The 17,694-nt window shown below is 38.4% G+C and overlaps 2 protein-coding genes across 7 annotated transcripts in view; one reads left to right on the forward strand and one right to left on the reverse strand.

The window, feature by feature from the left end:
* The first annotated feature begins 929 nt into the window (after positions 1–929).
* MRPL16 (mitochondrial ribosomal protein L16) lies at positions 930–5,319 on the forward strand. The gene is made up of 4 exons (XM_034420276.3): positions 930–1,153; positions 2,707–2,772; positions 4,336–4,484; positions 4,648–5,319. The coding sequence occupies exons 1-4, from the start codon at positions 1,096–1,098 to the stop codon at positions 5,131–5,133; spliced, it is 759 nt and encodes a 252-aa protein (XP_034276167.1). The 5' UTR covers positions 930–1,095; the 3' UTR covers positions 5,134–5,319.
* A 2,096-nt stretch (positions 5,320–7,415) lies between these two features.
* The window catches only part of STX3 (syntaxin 3), a 41,645-nt gene continuing 31,366 nt past the window's right edge, over positions 7,416–17,694 (reverse strand). The window contains exons 9-12 of one of the 6 annotated variants that reach the window (XM_034420278.3): positions 16,757–16,867; positions 16,537–16,647; positions 8,963–9,074; positions 7,416–8,562 (exon numbers count right to left, since the gene is read on the reverse strand). In XM_034420278.3, the coding sequence (XP_034276169.1) occupies positions 8,997–9,074; positions 16,537–16,647; positions 16,757–16,867 (300 nt within the window). In that variant the 3' untranslated portion in view covers positions 7,416–8,562; positions 8,963–8,996. Of the gene's footprint in view, positions 9,075–10,055; positions 12,529–13,551; positions 13,667–16,536; positions 16,648–16,756; positions 16,868–17,694 lie in introns of those variants that run through there. The other 5 variants (XM_034420277.3, XM_034420280.3, XM_034420282.3 and 2 more) reach the window with 5 other exon arrangements.

Consider the following 17,694-nt stretch of genomic DNA (forward strand, 5'->3'; position numbering starts at 1 on the left):
CAATTGCTACCATAACCACAAGACCACCTAGAAGGTAAGAATTAATAACATTATTTTACATTCCTTCAAAGGAATAGGTTGAAACTTGTAATTAAATTATAAATGAGGCTTAGTGAGGGGGTGCATGATTTTCCTGCTTTATTCCTCTCTAGATGACACTGCTACTTCCAAATGGATCTTTTAATGTACAGCAGTTTTACAAGTCATCTGGATGACATTTAAGGCAGAAATATGCCAAAATATACACCTTCAAAGTCATTACAAATCATTTTCTTTCTTTTCTTTCTTTTTCTTTCCTTCCTTCCTTCCTTTTATTTATTTAATACCTTGCCCATCTAACCAATAAAGCAATTCTGTATGGCAGAGTTCCTGCTTTGAAAGACCTTTATGCTGATCATTTTTTATTTTAACATTTTTCCCCTCTGTATTCTATGACTGCCTATTCTTTATTAACTAACTAAAGAATCCACCATCTGCTAGTAGAATTTCTCTCTCCTAGATAAACTTATCCTAGTCCCAAACAGCCCGGGAGGGGGGGAGGCGGGGGGGCAAGGAAGACAGGATCCGGTAGGTTTTATTTTTTTTTAATAAAATAAAATTTAAATAAAATACCCATACACCAACAGACTGTAATAACTATACTCTGTGCCTTGTGATCTGTTGATATTAAAGATGCAGGATGATTTACTGCCACAAATTTAGGCTGTTTCAGTACAGCATGGTTATTTTACTGTCACACCCACACACATTCCCCTTATTCGCCGTAATGTCATAAAAAATTAATTAACTCGGGTAGATCAAAAATATACAAGAAACACTGGATGAATCGAAGTTCCCCTTCTCAGCAGACTCTCTCTCCCAGCCACCCCAGCGGCGTCACGCATATGCCTTTCCCGGAACCAAAGTGTCGCAGTGCTTGTTTCCTGGGGATATGCCTAAAGTTCTTCCTACCGGAAGCGTTGCTGCCCGGGCCGGATTAGACCCGCGCCCTTCGCAATACAGCCGAAGAGAGAGAGAGAGACTTTGTCGGAGTGATAGAAGGGACCACCTCGCCCGGCGTTTCTACAAGGGTGGCTGGTCTTCGGGATTAAGGGAATGTGGAGGCTGGCTAGGCGCCCTTTAAGCGCCCTCGCGGGGACGCCGACACCGACAGGTCAGAAGGAGGTCGAGCCGTCTTCTTTTATGAATCGTGGACGGGAGGATGCATTGCAACGCCTTATGCCAGAGGTCTTCAAACTTGGCAGTTTTAAGACCTGTGGACTTCAACTCCCAGAATTCTCCAGCCAGCTATGCTGGCTGGAGAATTCTGGGAGTTGAAGTCCACAGGTCTTAAAGCTGCCAAGTTTGAAGACCCCTGTTTTATGCCTTTTGCAGCACAGCCGTTAAATCTTCCATGCAACAACAAGAGCCAGTTTCACCACCACCACCCCTTTTCAGGGATATGGAGTAAAAAGGTTGAGCTCCTGTTGCTCGAAGGAACCAGGTTAACTACCCGTCATAACCGTACAGCAAAGGCAGTTATTTCGTATCTATAATAGTTATGAAAGGAGACAAATGTTAACCGGTATAAATTGTCTACCCACTGCAAGTCTAGACTTTGGGAAAAAAGTGCAAAGAAGAACAACTAAAATGATTAAAGGCCTGGAGACAAAAACGTGTGAAGAACGGTTGCAGGATTTGGGTTTGGCAAGTCTAGAGAAAAGGAAGACCTGCCAGGAAGGTGGGGGGGGGAGGAGGGAGATGACATGATATCAGTATTGTAGTATTTGAGAGGCTGCCACAAAGAGGAGGGGATGGGGGTCAACTTATTTTCCAAAGCACCTGAGAGCAAGACAAGAAACAATGGATGGAAACTAATCAAGGAGAGAAGCAACCTGGAATTAAGGAGAAACTTCCTAACAGTGAGAACAATTAACCGGTGGAACGGCTTGCCTTCAGAAGTTGTGGGGGCTTCATCACTGGAGGTTTTTAAGAAGAGACTGGACAGTCACTTGTCTGAAGTGGTATAGGGTCTCCTGCTTGAGCAAGGGGTTGGACTAGAAGTCCTCGAAGGTTCCTTATAGCTCTATTCTGATTGATTGATTGATTGATTGATTGATTGATTGATAATAAAGTTTGGAAGGCTGGTGCATTATCTTTAAGATAGAAGTCCTTCTGTCCTCGGTTGTAGCTTGGACAGATGGGTTGGCGATGGTCTTGAGAAACAGCAGTTTATTCTGTTAATTGTTCAACCTTTTGTGTTTGATTCCTTATGGTTTTCTTTTAATATGATATTGTAACTGGTTTTTGTCCATTATTAGTATAGTTGGCGCTGTTGAGTATATTCTTTCCAGTCTCAAATAAGCTGCTGTGGCTTGTAGAAGTATTAGGACTATAATTCCCATCATATCCAGTCAGCGTGTTTGATAGACTACACAACCTGATGTCTTCAGTGGAAATATAACTGTAACCAACCTCCTATCCTGAACTATATCCCCTGATGATAAGCCCAATCAGGCTTTTGAGCGTGTGGCAATAAGGCCAAGCACTTATTTCAAGGTTCAAAAAAATATATGACAGGGTCTTATTTTCGGGGAAACACGGTAATATGAGAGAAATGTTTCCAGGATACGCTACCGGTTTGTTAGATGGAAGATGCCTTTATAAGAGTTGTGTATGGGCCAATTCCTTTTTGGCAATAACTTTTTGTGCATTATTTTTTTTTAGGTTTTGGTGGAACCAAAATTCTCACTGCTGGTTACAGGAAATATGATCCACTTCCAGATTATACAGGTACTCTAAGGGATAGAGGAGAATGTTACTGAAATGATGTTACTTTTATTGCTTTTAAATGTATGTGTATAATAATACACTGAAAGTAAGAAATATACCATTTTTTTGGTTTGGTACTAACACATTCCCCCTCCCCTCACCCCATCCACTTTTTACTTTTAACATTCCAAACTCTTGTTGCTTACGTTTGGCAGCAAATCACTGAATACCATAAAGATAAAATATTTTTCTATGAATGCTATTTGTTTAAGGTGTTTGTAGAGAATTAATCATTTTAAGAACAAATTTTGAAGCAGTACAGTCAATTAAAATACAAAATATAGATAATAAATTTAAAAAATAGTATAGTTGAAAACTGAGGAAAAGAAGGAAGAATACAAGTGAAGGCAACACACACACACAAACATGCACACATATAAATACGAATGAAAAGCATGAGGGAAAAATAAGTGTTCAATAGGCCCCTAAAAGTATAATACATGGCCTCATTTATTTCAGAAGGGAGAATTTTCCAGATTGATAAACAGATACGTAATTTGAACACTTTTACTTTGTTATTTTCTTCTGGTGGAATTGGGGAATATGTTTCTAAAATATTTCCAGTGTGTGCCTTTGAGGTATCATACAATTAATGTACATGGTTATCTTTATATGCTTTGTAATACTTAGCAAAGCAATACTGTGACATCTGTTAAAAGTTCTTTGTATTAGAACTGAAATCAAACTAATTATAACATTTTTAGTTATGCCACTGATAGTTCTTTAACTAAGGCTGAATCAGAACCTGCTCCTAGATCATAACTTTAGTCCACAGAGCCTCTTACATTATTTCAAATGTGAATTTGAGCCTGCTTTTTTAAATCTCAAGAGATAGCTTGCTCAATTTAAAGTAAATATGCAATCTCAATAAAGGCAGTGGACAGTAGACAAACCACCCTGTCTTCTGCTGCTTTTGAATTAAGCATTAGCAACATGATAGGCTCTTTCCTTGGTCCCAACTTAGATTTAACTGAACGGAATAAAAATATGTTTTGATACGTATGAATATCTCCAAGTAGTGTCACTGAATTATAAGGGGAAATCTACTTCTAACTTAAGGCCAATTTAGACTACTGTAGTTGCAAAGCTGAAATAAGCACACATTTTTTGCAATCACTTCTAGTACTCCCTCTTTTGGTCAATGCAATGTACTTGCCTGCTGTATGTGGATTTTATTTATCACTTTGGATTAAGTTGCTGGCGTGTACTTCCTCCTCTATGTTGCTTCAAATTTGATTCTTACATAAAACTTAAAAGGACAGAATTTCTGTCAACCTTTAAGATACATTTATCAGAACTTTAACCAGACACTCTTAAATAAGATGCCTTGGTCTCTTGACTTAGTAATTGTTAAATAATGTTTTGTTTTAAAAGATAGTGATGGTGCTTTTATATAGTTGTGGTAGGGAGGCAGTTAGAAGGCACAAGCATAATTCATGAGCTGAAATTCAAAAATTTGAGCACCTCTCCTGAGTACTCCAGCAGTTGTGAGAAAAAACTGAGTCTACAATTCCATTCTTTTAGGAATTATCATTCCTGAGAAACCCAAACTGAAAATGGTTGAGAGAGCACCAAACTTGATTAAGGTTAGGCGACAGCCCAAGAATTTACGTGACATCCGAGGTCCATCTACCGAAGCCACTGAATTTACTGAAGGAAAATTTGGTATTTTGGTAAGTAAGAATCTTTTTAGTTTTTTATAACAAATATAAGATGGTGGCAATTGAATGTGAAAGGGGAGATCCCCTCTTGCAATTTCAAAAATGTTACTTAATGATGGTCTTTCTTATTTGAAGTATTAAAAAAAATTCCCCCTCAACTTTCCTTGGCCTGCAGGCTTTGAGTGGTGGCTATCTCCGCTGGATTCACTTTGAAGTGATGCGTCTGAGTATTAATCGGCACATGAATTCCAAGACAATGTTTGCACTGTGGAGAGTCCCTGCTCCTTACAAACCCATTACTCGCAAAGGACTAGGACATCGTATGGGTGGTGGCAAAGGTGCAATTGATCACTATGTGTCAGCAGTGAAAGCAGGTCGCCTCATAGTGGAAATTGGTGGGCAATGTGAGTTTACTGAGGTGAAACACTTCCTCACTCAAGTGGCCAAGAAACTGCCTTTTGAAGCCCAAGCAGTCAGCAGGGAAACCCTTCAAGAGATGCGGGACAGAGAAGAGGAGAGGCAGCGTAATAACCAGAATCCATGGACATTTGAGCGGATTATTACTGCCAATATGCTGGGAATACGGAAATATCTGAGCCCTCATGATTTACAGTACAAGGGGCGCTACTGGGGAAAGTTCTTCCTGCCTGACAGGGTGTGAGTGGAGACTTTTGGAACCTGATCTGCTGCAGCCATTCTTTGAAAACTTTGTCTTTCTCAACAGAGAGATTTGTGCATGAAGAAACAAGCGAGTGTCTATACATCTGGAAGTCCAATAAGTATGGAGGGTGATGGAGTGGTGATAATGATGTAGAACTTGGGATAAATAAACTCACCCTGGAAGTTTGTTACAGTGTTTGATATTTTGACCTTCATCTGAGAAATTCTGTGCACCTTTTATTTGCAAAAAGGGTTGGGACAAAATTCGCAAAATCCAGTTTAAATATTTGGATGTGTAATGAGTTTGGTAAAGAAAATATCCTCTCATAAACTGGAAGCATTTTTTCCTGTAAGCCACCCAGCTCAATAGATATGCTGGGCATTTTAGAACATTTTATGGGAGTTATTTCCTATTCACAAAATGGCTGCAATCTTTCTCAATAGAGATTTACCAGATAGTAAAACAGTGAAGTACTTGCTACCCTTCCAGCATACCCTTTTCTTTGAGTGAGTGCATTTCCAAGCACAAAGCACCAATTATGGCTACTCATCATTTGTAATGATATGTGGGAATGACCTGCAGCCTAGGCAAGAATCTTCCTCTGTTTCCCAAGGACATACCCACATACCATCACACCATTATTATTTACTACAATAAAAATGTCTCTGGGATCAATATAGATGTAAAAATAAAGCTGTCATTTGCTGCTGCTGCTACTCTTACGTGTTAATTAAAAGACTAACAAATACTAGTCAGATGGTATAGGCAGCTTTTAATAAAAACTAGACTTGGGTAATTGTTTCAGAGATATTTCCTTACCTAAACAAACGGAATGGCCACAGCAAAAAAAATCAATGGGAGCAGGAGTGATTTCCAATTTCCTGTCAACTTCCCCAGTTTCCTTATGGGACATTGGTAGGAAACAAGGGAAATCTCCTTCCCTCCCTCTCCTTCCTTCCTTCCTTCCTTCCCTCCCCTTTCTTTCCTGCTCCTTTCTGCCAGCGTCTCCATTGACTTCATAAAAAATAGGTACTATGTGGGTTGGGAAAAGGGCACATATGCAGCATGGATGAGGAAGAGTATATCGAGTGCACAAGGGATGCTCAGCAGATGGAGGAGTGAGTTGGGGAGGAGGCACAGGGCTGCACGAGGTATTACACAGGACAGGAAGGATGCATGAGAGTGCTGCATGGGTTGGGAAGTGTGTGTGAGGGTGTATGAGAATTGCCAAGTTGATTTAGGGCGTGCCATGATTTAGCATAGGTTGGAGAGGGTGCACAAGAGATGGAGGAATCAGGGAGGGCATGAGGAGTATAGTGTAGGTTGAGCAAGCTGCACAAACGTGCAGAGGCACCTCCTAAATTGGGGAGTGTGTGCAGGATGCAGCATGGGTGAGAGAGGTTGTGTGAATGATTCGTATGGCATGAGCACAGAAGGGAATGGGGAGATTGTACAGATTATGTACCTGAGCAATATGCGATCTCTCCTGCCTGCTTTCCTGTTCCTGATACTCTCAGCCAGCCACAAGCAAAGACATGGCTTGTGGGAAATTAGCAGAGAGCCTGGACAATTAAATTGAGTTTATACTTTCAGCTGGTTTCCCCATTGACTTGTGGGAAGTTGACAGGGAGCATTGGAAATTATTATTAGTCATATTTCTATGCTGCCTACTCTCCAAGGACTCTGGGTAGCTTACACCAAAGACAGTATACTAAATAGCATATTGCCCCCAACAATCTGGGTCCTCATTTTACCCACCTCGGAAGGATGGAAGGCTGAGTCAACCTTCAGCCGGTGAGATTTGATCCGCTGATCTGCTGAACTAGCAGTCAGCTGAAGTAGCTGCAGTACTGCACTCTAACCACTGCGCCATCTCGGCTCTTATTACATTATGACAATAATGTAACTGCAGCTAATTATGGCAGCACTAAGTGGCCACAAATTTGCCACATTTCAATCCCACAGGAGTCATGGGTCCTGGATTTGGGACACATTCTGTAAATTAGTCCATTTGAGGTATGTTGATTCAAAAATTGTTGTCCTGTGATTTACCACTGCCCAATTGAATGTTACATACACAAAAGTTTTAGTAGTATATAGATTTTTTTAAAATGTTTATTTAGGACCATTCCTGCTGTAAATTTAGATGGAAAAGAAGTTATTCCAGTATTTGCAGCTAAACTGGGAAGATCCTAGGTCCTAGGAGATTCTAAGACCCAGATTCCCACCCCCCTACTAGTATATCTGATGAATTCTTTGTTGACTTAGTCCATCACACATGATTCTAGATGAAATAAACTTTTTATTCAGGAGAATTCCTTTGTTAACATCTATGCTTTTGGAACAATAGCAGAATAACTTAAACCTGGAATTACTAGAATAGTTCATTATATAGTTACAAATTCCTCCCTTTCCTTATCTAATGATGAATTCATTTCAAAGGGGAAAATAGATGTTTACCCAAATGGAAGCGAAATGGGTATCATTGGACCAGGATAAAATGAATAATATGCTAACCACTCATCCTAACCAGGGTCATGATCCAAAGCAATATTACATGCTTGAATAAATAAGTTTTAATTCTTTAAATAAAAGGCAAACTTTCTCTTAGTATGTAAGAAATGTATTAAGTCAATATGTAAAAATATGTTGAAACAGTTGATGTCCAAACAAATCTTCATGAATATTGAAGCCTTGCCTCCACTACAGATGCCTGCAGCTTGGTTCAAAATTTGCCATCATACAGTTAAATGAGCTAGAAATATATACATATCTGTGACTGAAATCACAAGGTTTATGAAGATTGTTCTGGATATTATTCAGAAGGTGAGAAAATATGGGACAGATCTTTGTCCAGATGTCTAATTTCATATCATTGTAGCAAAAAGAGTCTTGGAAGGAGTCTTGGAACAAGTCATTCCTTTTGACATTTGACATAGCACAAGCAGAAAGTACAGCCAGGGAAAACACCTCACATTTAAAAGCAAGGAGGTGCATATAGATTTTGACAGCAAAGATAAGGCAGGGGAATATGTAGCTTATTGTCGTCTTCCATAAGAATCATTTAAAATGTCTCCCAAGAATTGGGTTTCAATGCCAAAAAGTTTACACTGGGTAGAAGGAGCCAGCATAACTGGTAATGATGTTCCATAAAACCTTAAGCATTAATGTTGATCGATCAATCAAGAGTTAGGTTGGTTGGCTTTCAGTAGATGTTATAAAAAAAGACCCTTATGTTCTAATGTTCACTTCTCCCTTCCAAGCTGAAGTTTCTAAGCATTGCTCTATTCTGGCTCCTTCTTCCCCTCTTTGTACCAACTAAGACGTTTTGATAGGTTAATCATTGGCTATGACATCTCCAAAAGTGGGAGAACAGGACATAAAGGATTGGGGAAGCCTGAAAGGCCAAAATCATCTTACAGATCCATCCTGAAAGGAAAGAAAAGAAAAATTAAAAGACATAGAGATCATAAGTCATGTCTGAGCATATTAATCAAAAAAGATCCTGGAAGTTACTATCCTAATATGTAGATAGTTTCCCTCCTGTTAATTAGAATAAGATGTCTTTTATCTTTTCACTTGATTCAGTTTAAGAACATGATATTTAACCTCACTTACCTAGATTGCATAAACTTATATAAGTAGATGGCTATTTTTGTGTAAACAATTACTGTGGAGAAGTATCAGGTGAAGCATTTTCACCACAACTAGGCATACACTAGTCTAGGTGGAAAATAGAAATACAGCCCAATACAACCGTAATCTGGAGGATCCCAATTGCCCTGGTTAAGATGATAACACTAAGCTTCTGTATTCGCATACAACTTACCTTAGACAAATGGCAAAGAACAAGTAAAGAGTGTTCACATAAAGAAGCTCCCAACAGTAGAAGCCAGGATAATGATGAGGATGATGCAGCATAACATAATCATTATCTTCTTCTGCTCAGCAAGAGGAAAAATACCCAGATATATTAATAAACGTGGAGGTGGTAGAATTGGAGGAAGAATGGAACTTATTTTATATGAGTTTACATAGTACAGGTAAAGTCTTCAACTTACAACCACTATTGGGACCAGAATTTCCATTGTTAAACAAGGTGGTTTTTAAGTGGTCACATTTACAACCTTTTTTTCCATGGTGGTCAGGCAAATCATTGTAGTTGTTAAGTGAATCATGTTCTTCATTAAGTGAATCCAGCTTTCCCCATTGACTTCGCTGGTCAGCTCCTCTCTGGGAAGATCACAAATGGCCTTCACGTGATCCTGGGACTCTACAACTGTCGTAATTACATGCCAGTTGACAAGCATCCGAATTTTGATCATGTGATTGTGGGGATGCTTCGATGGTCGTACGTGCAAGGACTGGTTGCAAGTCACTTTTTTCAGTGCCATTTTAACTTTGACCGGTCACTAAACAAATGGTTGTAAGTAGAGGACTACTTGTAACTGATTTTAGACTATACAATAGGAAGGTTGAGACACAACACAGAGGAGTTGAAGAAGATACAAACTATTCTTTCACAGACCCAGATTATATTGCAAAATTCTCTTCATTGAGTTTTTGTCCCCTAAATTCAGTTCATGTTGGGAACTTGTACAATTCATAGTTGTTTTAGATGGAAAGGGTACTATCCAAAAGTCCATTTCTAGTTGTGCATTTATTTACCAGGACATCTCCATATAATTACTAGCAACGAGAGGAAAATATTCAGCTAAGGTTGGTGTCCTAAAAATACATAGGGTGAGTAATTCTATGTTCATAGAACCATTCTTACCACACCTTCTTATAGATGCTGCAACCATATGGCAAACATGATTCAGGCCAAAGGAAGTACTGTACATGTTCCTCAAAATTAATTGTATGGTTATACCCACTACTTCAGGAGTTCAGTGGACAGACGCAAAAATTACAGACCAATGTTCCAATAATTCATTTATTCTTAAGCATTTCTTTAAAAAGTTTAATCAAAAACAATTTCCTAGAATCTCCGCTGTCCATAGGCAGCTTACTATGTTGAAGTGCAGTTTTTCATCTTTACAGATAGTTTTCATAAATGGTTCTTTCACTGCCACTCCCATTTACAAGTTACAGACATCAAAGCCAAGAGACCACCACACTTTCTTAGCTCTGTCTGTGTACCCTTGAAAGTGTTATATAAATTGGTTATCCATGGCTAGACAAACTAGAATCTAAACGGTGGAACTGGTGGAGAAGTTGATAGGTCTTACTTGGAACTAGTACGTAGTCATCTCTCCCCAGATAAAATGGGAATCACTTTCTCTTTGGTTCCAATCAAAGGACTGTTATGTCTCATATAATTAGAAAGTAAATAATCGTTACAGAATTTGAATATGCTGCTGATCTCTAAATCTGCATAAAACACTAATGCCAGAGTCCCAAAATCTGCCATAAAATGAGCCGTCTGCATCCCCACATCAAAGATCAGGTGTAAGCAGAGAATTTGGTTGATTCAGTCTCTGAGGTAGATTTCCATGCAGCAAATATACTGATTTTGAAGGCAATAACAATTGTGTTAACTTTCCCCCCAGGGAAAAATCTGGCACTTTTCTGATGATATAACTAGCTTCTCTAAATAAACAAAAACTATCCCCTCAACTAGAAAAATTCACACACTTTTTAGGCAATACACAAATATTTCCATTTCCATGAGTTGTAGGAATGGAACAGGTGCAGCTGAGCAGGCCAAAAGGCATACAAGTTGTTAATCACAGCAAAATGTTCTTATATACAAAAACAAAAGTTAAAAAAAGTTGGGATTTCTATCAGAAAAACATTGCTATAACCATATTCATAAGAGAAAGATTCTTTCTTTTTCATCTTTAACAAAACAGAAGGATTTTACCAAGTAATAAAATATCTTCTATAAACAGATTAGATGTTAGAAGAAATGGGTCTCAGCTGCCATGCCACATCTACTAAACCTAATGTTTTTCTCCAGACCACTTTTTCTGCCCTGCAAACCTTGGTCAGATTACAAACAGCAAGTTCAGTGATGGGTGCAACATTTATCAACCAGAAACCGTCAGCACAAAATTTAAAATATTAAAACAGAAAGAACCCTCCCAGACCCCAATTTCCCTAATCTTCATGTCCTCAAAAAGATAGACCATAAAAACAATTATACATTAGAAAAAGAGATGAGATACAATTGTGCCTTCAGTATTTGATTTGAAAGAAACTAAACTTTGCAAATAGAGCTGTACAAAACATGTTGGGTTAAAATGAACTTTCAAGTGTACTGGAAGTGGTCCTACCTCAAGGTGACATATTCATTTTGGTTCCAAGGTCAAACAATTTTAGTGCACTCAGAGCAACCGCTCAAAACTGGATTGTTTCAAACTCAAAACACTTTGAATACACCACTACTTACAGCACCTCAGAAATATAATTGCTTTCCAAAAGTGAAAGGAGCTGTCTAATATGAAGTAACACATATCCCAAGGAGTGTCTTTGTTAATGAGTATTTGAAGACAGGTCTTCCTTCTTACTTAAGCCTGTTATACGTTCCCAAAATATGGAATATCCATGGATATACCAAAACATTTGAGCTGAGTAGTTAATAAAACACAAGCAACTCAGACTTGTGAGGGTGTGAGTGCTAATAGTCCATCTCTAATGCAAAACACAGATATTGGCCTGATTTAAAACATGGACTGAACACCAATTGGAGTGCCTCAATTTTACTTGTTTGCTTAAAACCATTGTGTCTTCCAATAATAGCTTAACTGACTGCAGACTCATTTGTCATGTTCATAGCTACCATTCCCTCACTTGATGTGGACTGAAGAATCCCCTCTGGGCTATCATCTCATGTTTTCTGTAAAAAATACAAAACCTGCTCCAGCCTGTGGAGTATAAAATGGGGTAAAGATTAGGGGTTACCTAGCGGTTTAAGTCTTAGTTCTAAATGGACTGTTTGAAAATAACATCGTCTGACATCTCCAATAATCTGTACAATGTTTTTGAAAGGGTTAAATCAAAGCAGTGAGGTAGGCAATAAGGCTCCCCAAATTCCTCTCAGGTTCATTTCCACCGTGTTGTTGATCATTCCAGAAGAAATCCTTGAATTGAAGCCAGCAGGTAAATCAGGAAGGAAAGGAGGAATGGATAAGGAGTAGATCAGATGGGAACTCCTCTCTGGAATGCCAGGAGATTTCTGGATGTTCTGGTTGCAGGAAGGTACATTAGGGTCTTCAGGCTATGGAACTGGAACAATCTGGCTCTCACAGGAAGCACAGGTGCAAGTGCACTCATCAGGCAGAGCACCATTCATACTTCATCCAAGCAGGGTAGGGAAGGAAAGCACAAACCATGGCATTGAGGTTCAAGAAGGGAAATCTTGCTACTGACTTAGAAGGAGCTTGGGAATGTCTGGAAGATGGAAAGGAACAAAGTGGGAAAAGTTAGGTCTTAAAAAGGAAAGGGCAGCCTACTTTACTCTAGTCATATATCAATATAAACTCCTATGGGAGTGATAGAGCCTGATCATCATCCCCTTACCTGGCTTTCAGTATGCTTAATGAATTAAAATTCTATTTTTTTCCCCATGATGGCCTTCCTTATTAGCCCTGAAGCTTCAGTCTACAAAAAGGCAATGAGAGACCATCACCATCATCTTTGAGGTATAACAAAATTTACACTCTGAGCGAGGTGCTCAGAGAACAATGTTGAGAGGAAGTGATGGGAGTAATATGAGGAAAAATAGCTGATCTGTTATCAGGGACCTATAATATCATGGGAAAATTTCACAGATCAACCAAACATAAAGATCAACTAATTTCTACAGATCACCTTGTAATATTTTACCAGAGGACCAAGTAATACTGTTAATACCATTCTCAAATACAATTTATTTCTGTGAAGGACCATACAATAGATTCCTATTCAGAAAGTATACATCACTTTTGTGGGAAAACACAAACTTCTCCAGACTATCAAACATTTGCAAGGTTTATTTTAAGAGTAGTTGACTAAGCCATGGTGACCTAGTTCATGTATAATGAACTTAAGCCATTGTTTGTTAAAAGAACAATGGCAGAGAGGGCATGTGATACTAAGCTAAAACCACACAAATCATACCACAGCTTAGTTTGATTCATGAAGCTGGTCATTCTTTTCTACCACTTTCCAGTGCTGGGAAGCCAAATTCAGAATCTTACCCTTGTCCCACAAGTTGTAGAAAGACCCATATTGGAGTATATGCAGTTCTTTTTATAAACCAAGGGATACATTTGGGTACTGTGATTAAATAAACCAATCAGCCCTGACCCAAGTATTATGATCATCAAACCGAGAGGAAAACATTAAAAATTTTTGCTGGCAGTGGCAGATTAAACTAATCCTGAAAAAGCAGTCAAGAACTGAAATAATAATTCAGCTTTCCAGGCTACTTACGGTTCAGTGCCAGAAACCCAGTTGGTTACATTTATTTCAGTCCGACTGAAAGTCCAATAATGAGAGCTACAATTCCCAGCAAGACTACTATTACCACAATGATAATTATTGTTTTCTAGAAGAGTGAAAAAAGGAAGATTTAACCAGTGTGCAGACAAATGGGAGGTAAAGTTTGAGCAAATTGGATGGATAGCATTTGATTAAGTTAATGCACTTTGTTTGTAGTATTACTTCAATAGTACTATTAGTAGTAGTAGTAATGTACTTTGATACTATTGAAGTAGTATTAGGTAGATCAGGCAGGAAGCACATCCAGATGAATTAATTATATTTCATTGTAAGATTACATTAACAGAATCTTGCAAGTCTGGAAGTACATTTCTTCTCCTCTTGCTTTTACAACCCAAGAAACTAGGAAGTGTTCCTTCTGAGATGTTTGCCATGTCCCCATTTCTTCTACAGGCTACGCTGCCTTTTATTTCCACATACCATCACAGGACAGATATTTGCATTTCTATGACTTAGTAGAATTGATCATCTATATATATAATCAACAAATGATCTAATCACCACTGAATATGTTGCCAAATGTATACCCGCTCAGTTCTATTCAACAGAAGCAAGTAATCATGTAAGGAAAAGTTCAAAGGTTAAACTACATTGTCATGGGTATGAATGGCTTTAGAACCCTCCATCCAACTATTCAATTTTTAGAATAGATTGGATTATCAGAGCCAACCAGACAGACAATCCCTGGTGTACAAGACTGATTTTATTTTTTAATTATTAGGCGGAGTTCAGAAAGATCAGGATGACAGGGAATAGGATGGAGGCTTCATTTGGACTTGGTAGCTTCTGTTTATATTAGTAAAGCAGAATAAAAATTCCAAATTGGATCATTTTTCCAATATAATGAAATTTTGGAAAGAATTAGTGTAAAGAGACATTGGAGTCTGTTAGCAGGATAATTCTGAAATTTGAACAGATTGGATTCAAATTTGATATGGTCAGAGAAATCAGATAAAGTTTTAAAAATAGGCTGGACCTGTCTAGAAGCTGCTGGGAAAAATATTTCAGAAAAAATTCCCTAATGTTCTCTTATGGGAGAAGCAGTTGGGCAGTGTGTAGGAATATTGCTGACTGCTCAGTTCTGAGTTTCCCCTTTGAACCTTCCCTTCCTCCTGGTCCTGTAGCCCTCAGCAGCACTATTATTAAAGTGTGAGAAAGAATTCCAGAAACCATGATCTCTATGCCCTTTTTATCTTGTTTTTAAAGAATTGTAAGAAAAGAGCTACTTGTAAGATATCTGGCCCTTATTTCAATACAAAGTTTGCCTTAGATATTACATACAGACACACAAACACATACTGAAGCCAAGGATACAATATAATACAGATCCTTATCCAGTTTTCACTTTAAAATGGTATTTGCTGTCCAAACCTGCACACCTGAATCAGAAATGTGTGTTAATTAGAGCTATGCAGGACTTTGGAATCAAAAGAAAAAAGATGCTCTGGCATGCACATGATTGTGCACCATTCAGCAGTTTTTTTAAAGCAGTTGAGTCTTTTCCAGGAATCATTTAAGGATAAGGAGTCACCCACAGGTGCTACTTGCATGCTCATATGGGCTCCTAAACACCCATTTTCCTTAGAACTCAAAAGCTCTGCACAACCTTGCTACCAGTAACCCAATTTGGGTTATTTCTTCAGCCAACTATCAAAGCTATAAAGAGGATCCTTTCCTCTGTGAGCAGAATGCCTGCAATTGTCAATTTAGAGTTCAATGAATTCATTTTCCAAAGTTCAGGTTTACAAATGTGGACAAACCTGCTTTAATGAATGTATCTTGATGAATGTATCTTTTCTTTTATGTACACGGAGAGCATTTGCACCAAGACAAATTCCTTGTGTGTCCAATCACACTTGGCCAATAAAATTCTATTCTGTTCTGTTCTGTTCTGTTCTGTTCTGTTCTGTTCTATTCTATTCTATTCTATTCTATTCTATTCTATTCTATTCTATTCTATTCTATTCTATTCTATTCTATTCTATTCTATTCTATTCTATTCTATTCTATTCTATTCTGAATGCTGTACAAAAAAGCTATAATTCTTAGGCTTTCTTATGCCACATCCCCCAAACCAGCTGATTTTCTCAGCATAAAAACATTTTATTCTTTAATATAGTTTTTTAAAATTATTGTAAGCCTTTCAGAACTATTTATTTGAGAAAAGCGGCTATATAAATTGAAATAAATAAGCAACACACTGTTCTTGAACGATGAGTTTCAACTACTTACAGTTTCTGGCTTTCTTACAGCAGGAAGTGAAAACTGGAAGCAAACTAGTCCTCTTTGCCATTTTCAACTGAGCAAACCTTCTCATCTTTTACCAGCTACAGAACTTTCAATATCTTCTATTTACTGACTCCTTAAGCCAAAAGCATTCTTAGGTGAACCTCTGCCTACCATATAGTTATTGAAGTTGAGGGAGAATTTTACTACAAATTGGTTTATTGACAGTCATGTGCCATACCCTTTATATAGTTTACCAAAATCAACAGGGATAAGCCTTCACATAAGCCACAATAATAGAAAGAAAAGACAACTTAAAACAGAAGATATTTGGAGTAGCGTTTGAGAGAAGTTCAAGCCTCACATACTTTAAAGACATTTAAAACATTTTAAAAGGAGCTGTGAAAGAAGAGATCATCTTCAGGTTGAAGGGAAGGAACAGAAGAGGAGTACTCATGAAACAAAACTGCGCTTAGCAAAATAACTAATAACGTTTATTGACAAAGTGGGAGGGTTTGAAGTGGCTGCAGGGTAGGCTGAGGTACAGAAAGGGAGCAGGAACAAAGAACTGAATCTGAATCTAAAATACAAAGCTGACAGAAAGATGTCTGCAGGAGGTGACTTCAACAAACTGTGGGACAAGGTTCTAAACCAGGTGAAATGGGACCGGGTTCCTGTAATTCTTCTCACCCTTCGTGCTTCACTCTGAAATTTTACAGCCTTTTTGGTGTCAGCAACAGCCCTCTCCACAAAGCCTACTGACTGGTCCATATTGCTCTCTATGCGGTCAATCATGGCTCCCTTGAGGAGGAAGAAGATGGCAGAAGCCAAAGAGAGAGGCAGAAGCAAAAAGTGTAAAGTGGCAAAATGGCGGAGAGTGCCAAGCTGGAGGTCTGTAGGAGAGGCTCACCTTGCGTGCCCTAGTCTTATATTTTAAAGCCTTCTTGGTTTCCTCACGTGCTTTCTCTATGTGGTCCATGGTGTGCATCATGTTGAGTTCTATATTATCTACAATTTCACCCTGTGAAATTTTAAAAAGGGAAAGAGAAAGAATATGAATACACTAGAAAGTTACCCCCAGCTTTCCAACCATCCTGCCTCTCTGGTCCAGCCATCCTTCCATAACAGTGCTTTCTCTCTCCCCAAAGCATGTCAATTCTTCATCTTAGCTACTGTAGGTGCCTCTCTGGGTAAGAATTTGTTTCAGGTCCACAGGCTTTCAGCCACAATAATCAAGCATAAATTCCCTTACATTTTCTGCCTCCCTCCCAAACTAAGTTTATGGTCTAAAAATATACTCACCATAAACTGACTTGCTTGCCATCTCCTCAGCAATGCATTGTGAGCAAAAAACAAGAAAAGACCCTTAAAGACTGGCATCGAAGCCTAAATACTATTAAACTGACTGCTTCTCACCCATAATTGATTCTAACAAGAATTGTGTTAATCATCATCATCATGTGAAGGGCCTTTTGAAAAAATTCAAATTATAGTATAATTCATTAAAATAGTGCAATGCAGTAAGCAAAAGTGTAGATAAATCTTACCTCTGATACCATATCCAAGTTATTTCAGCTATGTTTCTAGCCGCCCATTATATATGCACAGCCAACCAAACCATAATGCAAATCAATAAGCCACAAAATTTGATAGTATGAGCTACAGCATTCAAAGCCATGCTTAAATAAATTCAAGTGGGTCTGTTCTGTCACGTTAAAAATGGAGTGTCTTTAATCAAGTTTTAAATTTGCCTTCTCTAGTGTCTTTTCAGCTGTAATTAACAGACTAACAGATTAACAGAGTTGGAAGGGACCTTGCAGGTTTTCTAGTCTGGTCAGGCAGGAAATC

Source organism: Pantherophis guttatus, chromosome 1 (assembly GCF_059756535.1).
Source record: "Pantherophis guttatus breed Tessera chromosome 1, ASM5975653v1, whole genome shotgun sequence".
NCBI lineage: Eukaryota > Metazoa > Chordata > Lepidosauria > Squamata > Colubridae > Pantherophis > Pantherophis guttatus.

Excerpts from the sequence above, each read along its gene's own strand:
- MRPL16 (XM_034420276.3), top strand. The coding sequence starts at position 1,096 with ATGTGGAGGCTGGCTAGGCGCCCTTTAAGCGCCCTCGCGGGGACGCCG. Across the intron at positions 1,154-2,706 it reads GGGGACGCCGACACCGACAG|GTTTTGGTGGAACCAAAATT; the intron begins GTCAGAAGGAGG and ends ATTTTTTTTTAG. Across the intron at positions 2,773-4,335 it reads TCCACTTCCAGATTATACAG|GAATTATCATTCCTGAGAAA; the intron begins GTACTCTAAGGG and ends CCATTCTTTTAG.